The sequence below is a fragment of the Pituophis catenifer genome, unplaced genomic scaffold, assembly GCF_029215685.1.
Source record: "Pituophis catenifer annectens isolate HBS135680 unplaced genomic scaffold, rPitCat1.0.hap2 SCAF_15, whole genome shotgun sequence".
Taxonomy (NCBI): Eukaryota; Metazoa; Chordata; class Lepidosauria; order Squamata; family Colubridae; genus Pituophis; species Pituophis catenifer.
The window spans coordinates 2,236,056-2,255,998 of NW_027256895.1; the positions used below are offsets into that span (position 1 = coordinate 2,236,056).

Genomic DNA, 19,943 nt, shown 5'->3' on the forward strand with positions numbered 1-19,943 from the left:
GGATGAGTTCTGCAGGACAGTGGCCAAAGGACCAGGCTGGAGCAGGGGTTGCCCTGATGGTCTTCGGCCTGGCCGGGCTTAGAACGTGGAACATGGGATACAGTAATAGTGATAGAAGGGACCTTGGAGGTCTTCTAGTCCAACCCTCTGCTTGAGCAGGAAGTGCTATATCAAAGAAGGAAGGAAGGAACGAATCAGGAAGGAAGGAGAGAGAGAGGGAAGAATGAATGAATCAGGGAGGAAGGAAGGAAGGAAAGAAAGGGAAGGAAGGAAGGAAGGAGGGAGGGAGGGAGGAATGAATGAATCAGGGAGGAAGGAAGGAAATAAAGAAAGGGAAGGAAGGAAGGAAAGAAGGAAGGAAGGAGGGAATCAGGAAGGAAGGAGGAAGGGAGGAATGAATGAATCAGGGAAGAAGGAAGGAAGGAAAGAAAGGGGAAGGAAGGAAGAAAGGAAGTGAGGAAGGAAGGAAGGAATGAGGGAGGGAGGGAGGAATCAGGGAGGAAGGAAGGAAGGAAATAAAGGGAAGGAAGAAGGAATCAGGAAGGAAGGAAGGAAGGAAGGAATCAGGAAGGAAGGAGGGAGGGAGGAATGAATGAATCAGGGAGGAAGGAAGGAAGGAAAGAAAGAAAGAAAGAAAGGAGGGAGGGAGGGGGAGAGGAAGGGAAGGAAAGGAAGGAAAGGAAGGGAGGGAGGAAGGAGGGAGGGAGGAAGGAATCGGAGGAAGGAAGGAAAGAAAAAAAGAAAGGACGGAAGGAGGGAGGGAGGGGGAGGAAGGGAGGGAGGGAAGGAAGAGATTTATTAAAAATACAGCTGCAAGCTTTCCAATCTTTGCTTGAAAACCTCAAGATGATAGATAGATAGATAGATAGATAGATAGATAGATAGATAGATAGATAGATAGACAGACAGACAGACAGACAGACAGACAGACAGACAGACAGACAGAGATAGGCAGGTAGGCAGGCAGACAGACAGACAGACAGATAATAGAGGAAAGAAAGAAAGGAGAAGGAGAGAGAAAGAAAAGTTGATAATAGAGATAATAGAGATAAAGAAAAATGACAGAAGAAAAAAGAAAGAAAGAGAAAAGAAAGAGAAGAAAGATAGATAAATAGATGATAATAGAGATAAAGAAATGGCAGACAAGAAAGAAAAAAGAGAAGGAAAGGAGAGATGGATGGATGGATAGATAGATAGATAGATAGATAGATAGATAGATAGATAGATAGATACGGTAGATAGATACAATGATAATGATAGATGATAGGTAGGAGATAGATAATGGATGGACGGACAGATGGACAGACAGACAGACACAGATAGATAAATAGATAGATAAATAGATAGATAGAAAGATAGATAGATAGATAGATAGATAGATAGATAGATAAATAGATAGATAGATAGATAGATAGATAGATAGATAGATAGATAGATAGATAGATAGATATTGATTCACATGGCTGGAAGTGCACCTTGGAGATCATCTAGTCCAACCCACTGTTTAAGCAAGAAGACCCTATTATATACCATCCTGGACCCATGGCTGCCCAGTCTTCTGGTGGCAAGCAGTTCCCCTGGCTAACTCTGGTTCTCTCGCTCTCTGCCGTTGCTTTGCAGGACGGGTCGGAGCAGGCCCAGTCCAACCTCCGCTTCCTGTCCATCCTGAAAGAGCCGTTCCAGGAACTGGCCACTCTACGGCCCAAAGATATCCCCGAAAAGCTGCCCCATCTCATCAGCCTCGTCCGGATCGTCTGGGTCAACTCCCCGTACTACAATAGCCGAGAGAGGATCACGGCGCTCTTCCGGAAGGTGGGGGGGAGGCGGGGGCTGCCTTTATTTCTCACCCCCCCATCCCTTTGTTCTCTCTCTCTCTCTTTTTTAAAAAAAAAAACTTTTAAAAATATTTTGTTTTGTCCAAACATGTTAGCTGAACAACTCACCCACGTTCTTCGAACGCAAAAATACCAAATACTAATATGTCGACTGATAGACGGGAATATTTGTCACTTAGGAAAGAGGAGGAGGAGGAGGAGGAGGAGGAGGAGGAGGAGGAGGAGGAGGAGGAGGAGGAGGAGGAGGAGGAGGAAGAAAAGTATGGTGGTTTTCTTGCAAGACGTCTCACGACCCAACTAGGGAACGTTATCAGTATTAGAAGAAAGAGGAGGTGGCAGAGAGGAGGAGGAAGCGTGTGAGGTCTCTAATGCTCCTTAAGCTTGGCTGGTTTTTTTTTTTTTGTTGTAAGATGTTTCATGACCCAAGTAGGGAACATCATCAGTGCTAGAAGGGAGGGGGTATGTAGACGAGGAGGAGGAGGAGGAGGAGGAGAAGAGGAAGAAGAAAGAAGAAGAAGAAGAGGAGGAGGAGATGAAGAAGAAGGAGGAGGAGGAGAGGAAGAAAAGGAAGAAGAAGAAGAGGAGATGAAGAAGTAGGAGGAGGAGGAGGAGAGGAGGAGGAAGAAGAAGAGATGAAGGAGGAGGAGAGGAAGAAAAGGAAGAAGAAGAAGATGGAGGAGGAGGAGGAGAAGAAAGAAGAAAGAAGAGGAGATGAAGAAAAGAAGAGGAGGAGAGGAAGAAAAGGAAGAAGAAGAAGAAGAGATGAAGAAGAAGGAGGAGGAGGAGGAGAGGAAGAAGAAGAAGAGGAGAGGAAGAATGAGGAGGAGGAGAGGAAGAAAAGGAAGAAGAAGAGGAGATGAAGAAGGAGGAGGAGGAGAAGAAGAAGAAAGAAGAAAAGAGGAGAAGGAGATGAAGAAGGAGGAGAGGAAGAAAAGGAAGAAGAAGAAGAGAAGAAGAAGAAGGAAGAAGAAGAGGAGGAGGAGATGAAGAAAAGGAAGAAGAAGAAGAGGAGGAGATCAAGAAGGAGGAGAGGAAGAAGAAGAGGAGGAGGAGGAGGAGGAAAAATATGGGGCCCTTGGTGGTTTTCTTGCAGACGTTTCATAACCCAACTAGGGAACCTCATCAGTGCTAGAAGGAAGTGGAGTTTGTGAAGTGGACGGAGGGAGGAGGAAGAGGAGGAGGAGGAGGAGGAGGAGAAGGTCCACTTTGGAGTCCTGGGTGCTCTCTGAGCTTGACTGTTTTCTTTGCAGACGTTTCATGACCCAACTAGGGAACGTCATCAGTGCTAGAAGGGAGGGTTTGTGGAGGAGGAAGAGGAGGAGGACGACGACTCTGGGGTCCTTGGTGCTCTCTTGGTCATTTTAAGACCTGTGGACTTCAACTCCCAGAATTCCCCAGGCCAGCCACGTAGGGTAACTTCCTTCACAGATGGTGGGTATGCAGTAAACGTAATATATCTTGATATTCAGCAAAGTGGGGAAAAAAGAGCTCGCTGGGGGATTCTGGGAGTTGAAGTCCACGACTCTTAAATCAGGGGTCTCCAACCTTGGCAACTTTAAAGACCTGTGGACTTCAACTCCCAGAATTCCCCAGCCCAGCCACGTAGGGTAACTTTCTTAATAGACGGAGGGTATGCAGTGAGCGTAATATATCTTGATATTCAGCAAAGTGAAACGAAAGAGCTGGCTGGGGGATTCTGGGAGTTGAAGTCCGCGAGTCATCAAAGGACCCTCGTTTCCCCCCCACCTCTGCCATGGAAGGACCTCAAAAGGGGGGGGGGTCGTCCCCAAGGGGATTGTGAGGTCTCCCTCTCTCTCCTTTCTCCCCAGATGAGCAACAAGATCATCCAGATGTGTTGCAAAGACATTTCCTTGGACCGCCTGTTCGAAGGCTACATCAACTCGTCCCGTCAGACGCTGCACAGCTGCATCTCCTGCATGTCGTCCTGGAAGGAGTGCTACCAGCAGGCGGCTTACATGCACAACAAGTAAGGGGGGGGCGGAGTCTGGGGGGGCGAAGTTGCGCCGTGCGAAGGGGCTAGTCCTCAGTGATCACGATTGGCCGCCACTCGGATGTAGGACCGCTTGCGGCGCGGTCACGATCGGTGACCTCACTAACTGATCTCTGACCAAGCAAAATGTCCCTTGGGCAAGCGGGATCTGCTTAACGACCAGGGGATTCACTTAACGACCGCCAGTGTCTGTGCTAAAAATGGTTGTTAACAGGAAATATTCTGCTCTAAGGTACACAAATAATTCTCTTTATTCTCATTTTTCACCGTTTTATGGGTAACATTGCAACTCTTGGTTTCATTTTCCCTGTCAAATCCGGCTACTTTTGGCCTTTTAATTTTCATTTTTTTTCATTTCATTTTCATTTTTGGTGTTAATTTTCAAGTCTGACATTCACTGCAAAAATGTGATTTTTTTCAGACTACGCGCAGAATAGCAAGCGGTAAGATATATCTTCTCAACTCGTGCCTCTTTATATTCCTTACAGGCAGGCCGTCCTCGACTTACGGCCACAATTGACCCCCAAGTTTATGTCGTTAAGTGAGACATTCATTTTTGCTCCGTTTTATGACCTTTCTAGCCACCGTTGTTAAGGGAACCGCTGCAGTTGTTAAATCGGTAACCCGGTTGTTAAGTGAATCTGGCTTCCCCAGTGACTTTGTTGGTCAGAAGGTCATAAAAGCGGATCACGTGACATTTCCCCCCCCCCGGGGACACTGCAACTGTCATAAATGTGAGTCAGTTGACAAGCGTCTGAATTTTGATCATGTGATCACGGGGAGGCTGCAACGGACGTTAAGTGTGAACAACGTTCCATAAGTCATTATTTTTCAGCGCCGTTTTAGCTTTGAATGGTCACTAAATGAACTGTTGTAAGTCGAGGACTACCTGAATTCCTGAGCTTTTTCCCTTGTTTTTCTGACCCCCTTAAATCAAGTTCGTTTAGTGACCATTTGCAGTTGCAATGGCACTAAAAAAAAAGGGGGGGACTTATGACCGTGTTTCACACTTACGACTGTCGCAGCCTCTCTGTGGCCACGCGATTTACATTCAGATGCTTGACAACCGACTCACATTTATGACGGTTCCGGCATCCCGGCATCACGTGATCTCCTTTTGTGACGACGGGGGAATCTGATTAACTTAACGACCGTGTGACTCACTTACCAACGGCAGTGTTTCACTTAACAAGGGGGGCAAGAATGGCCGTAAAATGGGGCAAAATTCACTTCCCCGATGTAGCTGCAAGAAATTTTGAGCTCCGTTGCCGTCGTAAATCGAGGACTACCCTGTATTGGAAGAAGCGATTCATTCCCGAAACTTTTTTTTTTTAAGACTTTTTTTTCCTAAATTTCCTGGGCTTCTCCCCAAAAGCTGCATTTCGAATCGAATACAAACCGAGCTGGAAGGGGGGGGGACCTTGGAGGTCTTCTAGTCCAGCCCTCAGTTGTCGTTTTTGCTCGGATTTTCTCCTCTCCTGCTCGCACCGACACACTCTTTGGCTCTGTTCTGCCCCAGCTATGGATCCCAAAGAATGTAGCACACAAAAAACTCCGAACAAAACTCAGTTTACTTCAAAATACAGTTTTTTGGCAAATGCAGGGCTGCAGAAGCCAGGTTTGCAGAGAAAATTCAAAACTCAACGATCAGCGAACGAACGGACAGACGCACGTTGTTTCCTGCAGCTTTTTACAAGCTGGGTGCAAACTTAAATAGGCTAAGGGAGTGGCCAATTAGCCTCAAGCCTTACTCTCGAGGAGACCTCCTCCTGAGTAACCACTCCTGCCTTTTGGCAGCTCTGCGTGCTCGTGCATCGAGAAGTGACGGGCTTCGCCTGGATGTTAAGCAAGGCGCCCAGCCGTGCCGCCAAGCGAAATCTCATCCATATTTTAGCCTATCACCTTCCGCGCGGACGATGCCGCCATGGTCCCGCTGCGTTTTCTTTGCGGCGTTTTTTTCCCCCTCCTGTTTTTGGAAGGGCGTGGCCTTAACAGCTAGTCCTCAACTTCCAACGGTTCACTTAGTGACCAAAATTACACTGAAAAAAGCAAAGAATGTTGACCAGGTTTCAGACTTAACGACCATCGCGGTCTCCCCGTGGTCACGGGATCAAAATTCAGACGCTCGGCAATCGACTCGTATTTATGACGGATGCAGTCTCCCGGGGTCATGTGATTCCCTTTTGCGACCTTCCGACAATGGGTAAGACAGATTCACTTAAAAGGACCGTGTTGCTCACTGAACAACTGCAGGGGTTCACTTCACGACGGCGGCAAGAAAGGTCGTAAAATGGGACAAAGCTCACGGAACAAAAGTCTCCCTTAGCGACATAAATTTGGGGCTCGGTTGCAGTCGTAACTCAAGGACTACCTGTATTTTCCTGCCCACAAATGACAGGCAGGAAATTTTTTAAAAACTTTTTATATTTTTTGTGTATATTTGTTGATTTTAATAGTTGTTGGTTGATTGTTGTGTGAGCCGCCCTGAGTCCTTGGAGATAGGGCCGCATACAAATTTTATAAATAAATAAATAAATAAATTGAGCCCGAAACTTCTGCTGCTAAGTGAAACATTTGTCAACTGAGTTTTGCCCCGGAAAATGCCACCGTTGTTAAGGGAATCACGGCCATCGGGAAAGTTAGCCACTCGGCCGTAAAGTGAATCTGCCTTTCCCCGTTGACTTTGCTTGTCAACAAAAGGTCGCAAAAGCGAATCGCAGGACACACACACACCCCCGGGACACTGCGTCCGTCATAAATTTGAGACAGTTGCCAATCGACCAGGGATGGCGCCACAGTCTTAAGTGCGAAAAAACGGTCTGCGCGTCCCTTTTTTTCAGCCCCGTCGTAACTTCGAACGGTCACTAAATGAACGGTTTATAAGTCGAGGTCTACCACTTGTCCACAAAGACCCCTCCAGAGATGACCTTGAGCCACGCCCTTCCCATCCTGGTTTGATGCTCGCACCCCCTCCCCTTTGGCAAGCTTTATCGGAGCTGGCAAACCACGGCTTATAATAACCGTGATGGCGAACGTACGGCCGGTGTGCCACGCAGGTGTGCCACGCAGAGCCATATCTTTGAGCACGCGAGCCGTTGTCCTAGCTCAGCTCCATGCGCGTGCCAGCCAGCTGATTTTCCGGCTGGCCCCTTCCGTGCCATCCCTTGCCTCCCAGGAGTCTCCACCCAGCCCATTTTGGATGCCAGGTAAGTACGGGGCTGACGCGGAGGCTCCGGGAGGGCATTTTCGCCCTCCGAGGGGGTGAGGGAGGCCGTTTTTTGCCCTCCTCAGGCTCCAGAAAAGCCTCTCGAGCCTGGGGAGGGTGAAAAAATGGGCCTACCGGAAGTCTGGAAACAGGCCAGACCATTACGTTAAATTTTTTGGGGGGTGGGTGGGGTGGAAAACCTTGCCATTCTTGGCTCCCCCCACCCTCCCGTCCTCTTCCAGCCCTGCCGGGGAGGCTTCTCGGAGCCCCCCCCTCCCTTCCCCTCCGCCCGCCCGCCCGCCCAGCTTCTCCGCACTTGAGAAATAATCCATCATTATGATTAGGGCATGTCAGGTTTAAGTGGTTGCCTGGTCCTTGACAATTAAGTCTTAAGTGTTCCTTGCCCGCTTCAAATTCAAATTAGCAGGGCTGGATCAATATCCAGCAAGATACAAAAAGGCATTTTAAGACCCCCGCGGAGACCGGACCCCCCGGATTAAGCTCTTGAGCTTAGTCTCTGGGGCTGGCGGGGGGGGGGGGGTCTCCATCCTTCCCTGATTAGCTGATTTCTTTGGAAACCTCTTGCCCACCGAGGGGGGGGGGTGGGCATGGAGAGAAGAGGAAGATGAAGGAGATCAGCCAAGCCCACCCCCCCCCCTCATTTTACTAAGGTTCTGGGCTGCTTGCTGCCGAGACCCTTCCCCCTTAGCCTCCCCACCCCTCCCCGGGAGAATAACAATAATAGAATTGGAAAAGGGTCCTCGGAGGTCTTCTAGTCTGAAACAGGAGAAACTATCCCATTTCAGACAAGTGGTTGTCCAATTTAAAAAAAAAAAAATCTCCGGTGTTGGCAACGTCTGGTGGCAAGTTGTTCCACGGGTTAATGGTCCTCACCCTTAGGCAGTTTCTCCTAGATTCCAGGTTGCTTCTCTCCTTGATTCGTTTCCGTCCGTTGCTTCGGGTGCTATGGAGAATAAATGGACACCCCCCCCCCCACCCGCCTCTTCTTTGGGGCAGCCCCTCAAATATTGGAACGCTGATACCATTTCACTTCTCTTTGTTAGACTCACAGAATAATAGAGTTTAGAAGGGACCTTGGAGGCCGCCTAGTCTGACCCTCTGGCTCAAGCAGGAGAACCGTCCTAGACCATTTCCGACAAGTGGCTGTCCGGTCTCTTCTTAAAAGCCTCCAGTGTTGAAGCACCCACAACTTCTGGTGGCAGGCTGTTCCACGGGTTAATTATCCTCACCGTTGGGAAGTTTCTCCTTCAATTCCAGGTTGCTTCTCTCCTTGATTCGTTTCCATCCGTTGCTTCTCGTTCTGCCTTCAGGGGCTTTGGAGAATAGGTGGACCCCCTCCTCTTCTTTGGGGCAGCCCCTCAAATACTGGGAGGATGCTATCATGTCCTCCCTAGTCCTTCTTTTCATACACAAATCCTGCAACGGTTCTTCGTATGTTTTAGTCTCCGGGCCTTCGATCCTCTTCGTTGCTCTTCTCTGCACTTTTTCCAAAAGTCTCAACGGTTTTTTTTTTTTTTTGTAACGGGACCAAAACTAGATGCGGGATTCCAGATGTGGCCTTACTAAGGCTTTACAAAGCAGTAGTAATCCTTCACCTGATTTTGATTCTATTCCTCTGTTTATACAACCGAGGATCGTATTAGCTTTTTTGGCTGCCGCCGCACAGCCCTGTCTGACCTTTAAGGGATCGTTGTCCATCCCCTTTTCTCCTGGGTCAAGATTTCCGGAGGACTGTTAGGATATGGTTTGAGCCTAACAAGTTATCCAGGCAATATATATGTTCTGTGACTTTAATATGAATATATATTGTGTGACTTTAAAGTTTTACTGCTGATTCCTTGTAATGCTGAATCATGCTGTAATTAGATAATCACCGGTTGTAAATGTATTTAAGAAAGGCACTGTAACGTATTCAGTTGATGATATGCTACCATTGTGTGAGGAGTTGCTACCATTGTGCTATCATCGGTTGGATGGATCTGCTACCATCGTGGTTTGTGAACCGGAGTGAGTTTGTTATTCTAACCAACTACTGTTTGTGTGGTAAGAAGAGTTTCTGTATCGCTGGACTGATTGAACTGATTGATTTAAAAGACTACGAGATTGTTTTTTCCCTATAAAGTAAGCTTTTGATAAATTTATTTATTTATTATTATTTATTAATGTTATTTCTATACCGCCCTTCTCCCGAAGGACTCAGGGCGGTGTACAGCCTAATTAAAAACACACAGACAGACAAAATTTAAAAATAATTAAAATTATCAAATAATAGGCCCAATTTATAAAACCCCAGATAAACCAGTTTGCACATCTCTTATTCATTGCTCTCAGCAACGTTTCTCTGTGCTCTATACTCTGCTGGTAGGTAACACAACAATAATATCCTTAATAATAATAATAATAATAATAATAAATATTATTTTATTTCTATACCGCCCTTCTCACAGAACGGCAGGATTGGTCGGGACCTTGGAGATCTTCTAGTCCAGCCCGCTGCTCAAATCAGGAGATCCTATCCCTGGGGGGTCTCCCAACATGGCCGCTTTTAAGACTTCTGGACTTCAACTCCCAGAATTCCCCAGCCAGCCAGAATTCTGGGAGTTGAAGTCCACAAGTCTTAAAAGCGGCCACGTTGGGAGACCCCTGCCCTATACCATTTTAGAAAAATGGCTGTCCAGTTTCTTCTTAAAAACCTCCAGCGATGGAGCGCCCCACAATTTCTGGTGGCAAGCAGTTCCGTTGGTTAATTGTTAAAATTAACTAGTGACTCTTCTGACAGGCTTTCTGGGAAAGGATGGGTCCTGGACCAGACCAGCATCTTCGCCCAGGTGGATGCGTTTGTCCAACGCTGCAAAGACCTCTTGGAGGTAGGTGTGCGGTGACCATCTCTAGCGGTCCATGGGTCAGGTTTCGAGGTCGTCGAACACCATGTTAGCTTCCAAGGGTTGACCTCTGCAATCCATCCATGCCTGCTGGCACCGTTGAGGTCCGGTCTTCTGCAGACCAAGAATGGATTGGCTGGATGGAGGGATCTCCAGCCTGGTGGACAGCTCCATGTTCCCGCATCTTTTCCCATAATTCTCTGGGCCACCTGGATTCGTGCCCAAGAGAGTAGATCCCAGGGAAGACGGTGATCGCAGCCGCTTCCTTCTCCTGGTAGGTGTGCGACAGCCAGCAACACTTCGCCCGCTGGGAAGACGGCAAACAGACCCCGCTGCCCTGTTTCTTTGGTCAACAAGGCCCTCAGATGACCCGCAGCTTGCTGGAGATCGAGGAGACCTTCAATAAATATCTCAACAACCTTCGGAACGTGAAGGGAGGAATTCTGGATGTGAAAAACACGACCTGGCATGAAGACTTCAGCCGGTGAGAAAAGTCTACTTCAACGAGAATAGACGGGTTTTCCTATGGGTGTGGAGAATGGGAGCTCCATGGGACGTGTGCCATGGAGGTCCACCACGAGCTTCTTCTCCCTTCTTCTTGCACCATCAGTTTCCGCGCAGGAGTCAAAGACCTGGAAGTCATGACCCAGAACTTGATGACTTCGGCCTTCGAGACGGTGAAGGATGTAGAACACGGGGTGCAGATTCAGGACATCTTCCAACATCTGTCATCCCGAGAGGTACACTTCTTGGACCAACAATGGCTGGCCTGGGGAGATGGGGGACAGCTGGTGGGAGGGGGGGGAGAAGGAAAGACAGGACTTCCAGGAATGGCTGTCTATCGACGCTAAAGTGGCATCTGGTGGACCTGTGGTCCAGTTTTCTTAGCGAGCAGAAGGAGGGTTTGGACCTGAGATGGTCTTTAGGTCTCCTGATGGATGCTTGGAAGGGTTGAAGCAACTGGACAATGGGTAGACTTCAATTCCCAGAATTCTGGGAATTGAAATCCATCCATCTGAAGCAGGGAATTCTGGGAGATGGTGTCCACCTATCTTAAGCGTGGAATTCTGGGAATTGAAGTCCATCTATTTTAAGCAGGGGATTCTGGGAATTGAAGTCCATCTATTTTAAGCAGGGAATTCTGGGAGTTGAAGTCCATACATCTGAAGCAGGGAATTTGGGGAGATGGTGTCCACCTATTTTAAGCGTGGAATTCTGGGAGTTGAAGTCCATCCATCTGAAGCAGGGAATTCTGGGAGATGGTGTCCACCTATCTTAAGCGTGGAATTCTGGGAATTGAAGTCCATCCATCTGAAGCAGGGAATTCTGGGAGATGGTGTCCACCTATCTTAAGCGTGGAATTCTGGGAATTGAAGTCCATCTATTTTAAGCAGGGAATTCTGGGAACTGAGGCAGGGAATTCTGGGAGATTGTGTCCACCTATCATAAGTGTGGAATTCTGGGAATTGAAGTCCATCTATTTTAAGCAGGGAATTATGGGAGTTGAAATCCATCCATCTGAAGCAGGGAATTCTGGGAGATGGTGTCCACCTATCTTAAGTGTGGAATTCTGGGAGTTGAAGTCCATCTATTTTAAGCAGGGAATTCTGGGAACTGAAGCAGGGGTGAAATTCAAATTTTTTCCCTACTGGTTCTGTGGGCGTGGCTTGGTCGGCATGGCAGGGGAAGGATACTGCAAAATCTCCATTCCCACCCCACTCTGGGGCCAGCCAGAGATGGTATTTGCCGGTTCTCCGAACTACTCAAAATTTCCACTACCGGTTCTCCAGAACCTGCTGAATTTCACCCCTGAACCGAAGTCCCATGCATCTTAAGCAGGGAATTCTGGGAGTTGAAATCCACCTATCCTGAAGTTGCCGAGGTTGAGCTAAAATGTCTTAGCACAGCCTCTTCTAACCTGGACTTCAACTCCCAGAATCCCTTGGCCGGGAAGGGAATTCTGGGATCCTGGAAGGGCCCTTTGGTCTAACCAAAGCAACCAATCTCCTCAGTTGTGAGATGCACGTGAGCGCAAGAGAGAAGTGAGGAACATGGTGGTAGCAACCAGAACAGTCTTCTCAACCTTGATAGCTTGAAGATGGCTGGACTTCAACTCCAACATGGCTGGCTGGGGAATTCTGGGAGTTGAAGTCCACCCATCTTCAGGTTGCCCAGTCTCGAAAACACCAGGTTCAAGGAATAGAAGAGAGCTGGTAGGGACCTTGGAGGTCTTCTAATCCAGCCCTCTGCTCAAGCAGGAGATCCTATCCCGTTTCAGACTGTCCAATCTGTTCAATCCAGCACCCACAACTTCTGGTGGCAAGCAGTTCCACTGGTTAATTGTCCTCCCTGTTAGGAAGTTCCCCAGGTTGCTTCTCCCCTTGAATAGTTTCCATCCGTTGCTTCTTGTCCTGCCCTCTGGTGCTTTGGAGAATAAATTGGAAAGAAAACCCAACTTAGATTGGAAGCTGGGGAGATGCAGGAGGACCTGATAACAGAACGGAAGGACAGAGTTGGAAGGGGCCTTGGAGGCCTTCTAAGGACATCTTTCGCTCCCTTGACCTGTCCCAACCGGTGTCTTCTCCTTCCTTCAGGCCATCAAGCGCACCTTCGACAAGAAGACGGTGGACGTTTTCATGCTCTTCAACCGGGAGCTATCCCTGGTCAACAAGGAACTCAGCAAGAAGGCCCCGTTCCTGACGCCATACATGTGTCATTATTCAGGCATGGCCCACTGGATGCGCGCGCTCCGGCGGCGTGTGGACAGACCCATGAAGGTATGGCTGATGCTTCTAAAAGGCTGGGTCGGAGACTGGTCTGAGGGCATCTCCCATAGCTTTCCAGCGTGGCTTCTCCTGAGCTTCTGGTTCAGTTGGGTGGCCATCAAGAGAACGGTGAAGATATTTTACAGGGAGTCCTTGATTTACGTTGGAGACTAGGCTGAGGGCATCTCCCATTGCTTCCCAGCGTGGCTTCTCCTCAGCTCCTGGTTCAGTTGGGTGGCTAGGGGGTCCTTGACTTACGTTGGAGACTAGGCTGAGGGCATCTCCCATAGCTTCCCAGCGTGGCTTCTCCTCAGCTTCTGGTTTGGTTGAGTGGCCATCAAGACAATGGTGAAGCTATTTTACAGGGAGTCCTTGACTTATGTTGGAGACTAGGCTGAGGGCATCTCCCATAGCTTCCCAGCGTGGCTTCTCCTCAGCTCCTGGTTCAGTTGGGTGGCTAGGGGGTCCTTGACTTATGTTGGAGACTAGGCTGAGGGCATCTCCCATAGCTTCCCAGCGTGGCTTCTCCTCAGCTTCTGGTTTGGTTGAGTGGCCATCAAGACAATGGTGAAGCTATTTTACAGGGAGTCCTTGACTTATGTTGGAGACTAGGCTGAGGGCATCTCCCATAGCTTCCCAGCATGGCTTCTCCTCAGCTTCTGGTTTGGTTAAGTGGCCATCAAGATAATGGTGAAGATATTTTACAGGGAGTCCTTGACTTATGTTGGAGACTAGGCTGAGGGCATCTCCCATAGCTTCCCAGCGTGGCTTCTCCTCAGCTCCTGGTTCAGTTGGGTGGCTAGGGAGTCCTTGACTTACGTTGGAGACTAGGCTGAAGGCATCTCCCATAGCTTCCCAGCGTGGCTTCTCCTCAGCTCCTGGTTCAGTTGGGTGACTAGGGGGTCCTTGACTTACGTTGGAGACTAGGCTGAAGGCATCTCCCATAGCTTCCCAGCGTGGCTTCTCCTCAGCTCCTGGTTCGGTTGTGTGGCCATCAAGACAACAGTGAAGATGTTTTAGAGAAAGATGGGGCAGAACTCCCTTCATAAATGTCTCGCTTAGCAACAGAAATGTCATCGACATAAGTCGAGGACTTCCTGTATTGGACAGGGCTCCGTCAGGAAATCCCAAAGCTGCCGATTAGCTCAGGAAGGGGGAAAAAGCAACAAATGCAAAGTGTAACAAATGATTTTATCTGAATATCAAACCTTCTGACAAGCTTTGGGAAGCCGGATTTTAATGAACCACTGTGTGATTAACGACGCAACTGCAGCGACACACTTAACAATGGTGGCCAGGAAAGTTGTGAAAGGGGGCCAAAACCCACTTCACAAATGGCTCGCTTCGCAATAGAAATGTTGGCCTCCGTGTGTGCGGTCGTAAATCGAGGAAATTACTTGTAAATAAGATTGTGGCTTCTCGGTGCTCTGGGCGTTAAAAACAGGGTGGAAAAATCCTTCTTCGGGTTCACCGACCAGCAAAATAACAACAACAACAACAAGAAAAAGAAAAAGAGGAGGAGGGAGAGGAAGAGGAAGAGGAGGAGGGAAGAAGAGGAAGAGGAGGAGAAGAGGAAGAAGGGAGAAGAAGAAGAGGAGGAGGAGGGAGAAGGAGGAGGAGTAGAGAAGAAGAAGAGGGGAGGAGGATGGAAGAAGAGGAGGAGGAGAAGAGGAAGAAGGAAGAAGAAGAGGAGGAGATGAAGGAGGAGGAGAGGAAGAAGAAGAGGAGGGGAGGAGGAGGGAAGAAGAAGGAGAAGAAGAAGGAGGAGGAGGAAGGGAAGGGGAGGAGGAGAAGGGAAGAAGAGGAGGAGGAGAGGAAGAAGAAGAGGAGGAGGAAGAAGGAGGAGGAGGAAGAGGAGGAGGAGAAGGGAAGAAGTGGAGGAGAGGAAGAAGAGGAGGAAGAAGGAGGAGGAGGAAAGGAAGGGGAGGAGGAGGAGAAGGAAAGAAGAGGAGGAGAGGAAGAAGAAGAGGAGGAAGAAGGAGGAGGAGGAAGAGGAAGAGGAGGGGAGGATGGGGAGGAGGAGGGAAGAAGAGAAGGAGAAGAAGAAGGAGGAGGAGGAAGGAGGAGGAAGAGAAGGGAAGAAGAGGAAGAGGAGGAGGAGGAGGAAGAGGAGGGGAGGAGGAGAAGGAAGAGGAGGAGGAGGAAGAGAAGAAGACGAGGAAGGAGGAGGAGGAAGAGGAAGAGGAGGGGAGGAGGAGAAGGGAAGAGGAGGAGAGGAAGAGGAAGAGGAGGAGAAGAAGGGAAGAAGGGGAGGAGAGGAAGAGGAAGAGGAGGGGAGAAGGGAAGAGGAGGAGTGGGACGAAAAGAAGAAGAGGAAGAGGAAGGAAGAGGAGGCGGAGGAGGAGAAGAAGAAGAGGTGGGGGAGAAGGAGGGAAGAAGAGAAGGAGAAGAAGAGGAAGAAGGAGGAGGAAGAGGAGGGGAGGAGGAGGGGGTGTGAACCAGTGTCAACATCTGGCTGACTGTACGATTAATTACAATAAGAACAATAATAATAGAAACCCCACTTCGGTCTTTGTTTATGGCCATCGTGGCTGTTCGCGATTCATTCCTTTTCTTTTCTTTTCTTTTTTTTCCCCTTCTCTTTGGCTCTTTACCTGAATAACCTCCTCCTTCGCTGGTTCCTTTTAGCAGCTTTAATTATACGCCAGGAGAGAAACAACCTGGCATTCCAGCCGTCAATCAAACGCCAATGCCCCCCCCCCCCCGCAAGCGCCCCCCCCCGTCCTCTCCCGGTGCCCACTCGAAAATGGAAAATAGACAAATCGGCGAAAAACAAAATGGTTTCCTCCGAAGGTCCTGGAGGAAATTTTCCCTCAGGAGGGTGAGAATGTTGGTTTTTTTATGCCCTCGCTGGCTGGCTTGGAGCGCAAAAGAAGCACTTTTCTGGCTTTAATGTTAGCGGCGTGTGGTGGGAGATGTGCCCGGCCTTTGAAACGCAGGCGGTCCTCAGACTTACGACCGCAATTGAGCCCCGTCACTAAGCGAGACATCGGTGAAGAGACTTACGGCCTTTCGTGCCACGGTCGTTAAGGGAAATCGCCGTGGTGGTTCAGCGAGTGACGTGGTTGACAGCGAGTGCCGTCGTAACTTGGAACGGTCGCTAAATGAATGATGATGAGCCCAGGGCTGTCTTACAGGTCGTTGTGAGGTCCTTGGGGGTCCCTGAGCTCGGTGTTTTGTTTGGTGACGTTTCACAACCCAGCTGGGTAACGTCATCAGCGCTGGAAGGGGGTGGGATGTGTGAAGTGGAGTAAGGAGAAGGGGAGGAGGAGGAGGAGGAGGAGAAGGAGGAGGAAGAAGAGGGGGAGGCCGCTCACCTCCGTCTTATGAACTAAACGAGGTCACGGAACTGACCGCACAACTCTATTTCACCATTGATGGAGGAAAGGTATCGCAAGAGTGGGAAGGGTCTCAAGAGGTCATCCAGCCCAACCCCCTTTACGCTGCAGAATTCACACCATCTCCCACACTGCGCTATTCAGTGACCGTTCAGCCTCAGTTCGAAAACCAGCGGGGAAGGGGAAGAAATGCCTCTCTGTCAATCATTGATTGGATTGACAGCTCTTCCTGTCCACAAGACCTCCCTAATATCTCATCTATTGATCCCTCATCTCATTCCTTCTCATCTTACTCTCTGGAGCAGGTGAGAAGGAGCTTTCTCAACCTTAGCAACTCTTAAGACAGGTGGACTGCAACCCCCAGAATTCCACACTTAACTGTAAGATGCTTAGACTTCAACTCCCAGAATTCCACACTTAAGGTCCATGTTTAAAATGGAGGGACTTCAACTCCCAGAATTCCACATTTAAAGCGAGTGGATTTCAACTTCCAGATGTCCATGTTTAAGATTGATTGACTTCCAGCTCCCAGAATTGCACACTTAAGATGGGAGGACTTTCAGCTCCCAGAATTCCATGCTTATGATTAATGGACTTCAACTCCCAGGATTCCATCTTTAAGATGGAGGGACTTCAACTCCCAGAATTCCACACTTAAAACGAATGGGATTTCAATTCCCAGGATTCCATGCTTATGATTAATGGACTTCAACTCCCAGGATTCCATTCTTAAGACAAGTGCACTTCAACTCCAGGATTCCACACTTAAGATGAGTGGACTTCAACTCCCAGAATTCTACACTTAAGGCGAGTGGATTTCAACTCCCAGGATTCCATGCTTAAAACGGATGGACTTCAGATCTCCCAGAATTCCATGCTTAAGACAAGTGCACTTCAACTCCCAGAATTCCACACTTAAGATGAGTGGACTTCAACTCCCAGATTTCCATCTTTAAGATGGAGGGACTTCAACTCCCAGAATTCCACACTTCAAATGGACGTACTTCAAATCTCCCAGAATTCCCTACTTAAGATAGGTGGACACCATCTCCCAGAATTCCATGCTTTAAGTGGGACAACCTCAACTCCCAGAATTCCATTCTTAAGACAAGTGCACTTCAACTCCCAGAATTCTACACTTAAGGCGAGTGGATTTCAACTCCCAGGATTCCATGCTTAAAACGGATGGACTTCAAATCTCCCAGAATTCTCTGCTTAAGATGGATGGACTCCATCTCCCAGAATTCCATGCTTTAGATGGGAGGACTTCAACTCCCAGAATTCCATGCTTCAAATGGACGTACTTCAAATCTCCCAGAATTCCCTGCTTAAGATAGGTGGACACCATCTCCCAGAATGCCATGCTTTAGGTGGGACGACTTCAACTCCCAGAATTCCACGCTTCAGATATGTGTGGACTTCACCCATGGTGCTCTTTCCTTCTCTCTCTCTCTCTCTCTCTCTCTCTCTCTCTCTCTCTCTCTCTCTCTCTCTCTCTCTCTCTCTCTCTCTCTCTCTCATGCCCCCATGCCTATGCAATGCTCACAACCATTCCCCATTTGGTTTTACGGGCTGTGCCTTCTGGGTGTTGTGATCCCAAGCATCCGAGGCGATCGGGTTGCCTGCCCCTCCGCGGATGGAAAGCAAGATGGCTTCCCAGGCAGCACCTACAGAACGGCTGGCGCCGGTTTTGAAGAGCAGGGGGGGATGCGTTTGTGGGGCGATGCCCCTCCTGTCGTTCTTGGGAGGGCACAGGGAGCAACCCCCTCCCAATTCTGCGCCCCGCGCTAGCTCTGACGAAGCGACCCCTCGCTGGGCGAGTTGGCACAGGCGGCAACTGACTCAACTGACTGCTAATGGCAGCTGTTTTTTTTTCCGAAAACATTTCTTACTTTTTTATCTTGGCACCGACGGTTGGCACCCCTTTTCCTAAGGTGGCATGTGTTGTTTTGTTCATTACGCCCACCCGAACGTCTCTCCATGGGCAACGGGGAATGTATTTTGCAATTTCCTGTTGACCGAGCCGAGGACGAGGTGAGCAAAAAGACTCAGGGAGTGGAACATGGGAGCTCTGGTTGGCAGCCAGGAAAGGAATGGGCTCTGGCCAGCTTTTGAAGTCCCTGAACGGGTGCCAGGAGACCGTGGGCGTTACCGTTAGGATGTCACACACACACAGCGCCATGATCACCTTTGCCAGGTGCGTGGTAGCTGCTAGGAATTACAGGTAGTCTTTGACTTACAATGGTTCACTTAGTGACCGTTTGAAGTTACGACGGTGCTGAAAAAAAGGACCGTTTTTCACACTTAGGACCGTTGCAGTCACATGATCAAAATTCTGACGTTTGGCAACTGACTCATATTTATGACGGTCGCAGTGTCCCCGGGGTCATGTTGATCCCCTTCTGGCAAGCAAAGTCAACGCGAAATCCAGATTCGCTGAGCAACTGTGTTACTGCAGCAATTCCCTTAACGACGGTAGCAAGAAAGGTCGTAAAATGGGGCGAGATCAGTGGTGGGATTCAGCCAGTTCGCACCTATTCGGGAGAACTGGTTGTTAACTTTCTAAGCAGTTCGGAGAACCGGTTGTTGGAAGAAATCTTATTTTGTTTGTTTCCCACTTTACAGGGCTAATCCTGTAAGGAAGGCAGGAAGGGAACATTCTGGTGGTGTTTCTAGCCTAATCTTTATTGCCCTGCTTACAGAAACTGCCTCTCTGGTTAACCCTTATTACATTGTAACAGCTAAGGCGAAGCGCCCATTGACGTGAGTGACGTTGAGTTGGCTACGCCGACACGGTCACATGACCACCCAGCCATGCCTACCCAGCTGGTCATTTAAGGCAGAGAACTGGTTGCTAAATTATTTGAATGCCACCACTGGGCAAGATTCACTTAACAACAGTCTGACTGAGCAACAGAAATGTGGGGCTCCGTCGGGGTCGTAAATCGAGGACTACCTGTAATTTATGGCTGCCTTTCGCATTCTGGCCTCTCCTGATGCAATTTGCACGCAAAACGTTTCCGCTCTTGGAAAGAAATTGTGTTACAGGTAGTCCTCGACTTACGACCACAATTGAACCCAAATTGCTAAGAAAGACAGTTGTTAAGTGAGCTTTGCCCCGTTTTTACCACCTTTCTTGCCACCCACCGTTCTTAAGCGAATCACTGCCGTCGTTAAGTTAGACATATGGTTGTTAAGTGAATCGGGCTTCCCCATTGACTTTGCTTGTCGGAAGGTCGCAAAAAGGGGATCACGTGACCCCGGGACACGGCGGCTGTCATGATGGTGCAACGGTCGTCAGTGTGAAAAATGGTCATGTAAGTCGTATTTGTCACGGTCGTTAAATGAAAGGTTATAAGCTGAGGACTACATGTACACAAGAATATAGTCAATGAACAGTCAACATTACATTGGTATTAGATAAGGGTCAACGGAATTCAAGGGAGGCTGAACTTGCATCATTTATGGCAACGCAAAGGATTCTGCACTGATGACGCATTTAACGCCACCCTCCAAGCTCTGCAGAGTATTCTCCTATAGTCCCTTTCTCTTCCTCCCTGGCCAGTGTCTCACCAAAGCCCACTTCATCCCTCACATTGGGACTGGAGAAGAGAGCTTCCAGACCTATCAGCTTCTGGTGCAGGCCATGGATGAGATCGAGAGGAAGACCTTCCACGAGTGGACCCAAGGCTTGGACAAGGACAGCTTGAAGCGTCTGGACACCCCTCTCCTCATCACGAGTGCTGAGATGCCAGGAATGCTGGACATCAATTTTGACAAGTGAGTGAAAAACGCGGGAAGAACCGGAAGAGGACCTTGTTGCCCTGGTGTTCCACCACTGTCTCATGGTCTCCCTTTTTTCTTCTCCTTCCTCCTTCTCCCTCCT

General features: G+C 48.9%; 1 protein-coding gene across 1 annotated transcript in view; it reads left to right on the forward strand.

Annotated features, from left to right (window-relative positions):
- The first annotated feature begins 10,304 nt into the window (after positions 1-10,304).
- DNAH2 (dynein axonemal heavy chain 2) overlaps positions 10,305-19,943 on the forward strand; it is a 115,573-nt gene continuing 105,934 nt past the window's right edge. Inside the window, 4 exon segments of the mRNA XM_070954337.1 lie at positions 10,305-10,438; positions 10,565-10,694; positions 12,549-12,731; positions 19,623-19,837. Coding sequence (XP_070810438.1) covers positions 10,320-10,438; positions 10,565-10,694; positions 12,549-12,731; positions 19,623-19,837 — 647 coding nt within the window. The 5' untranslated portion in view covers positions 10,305-10,319.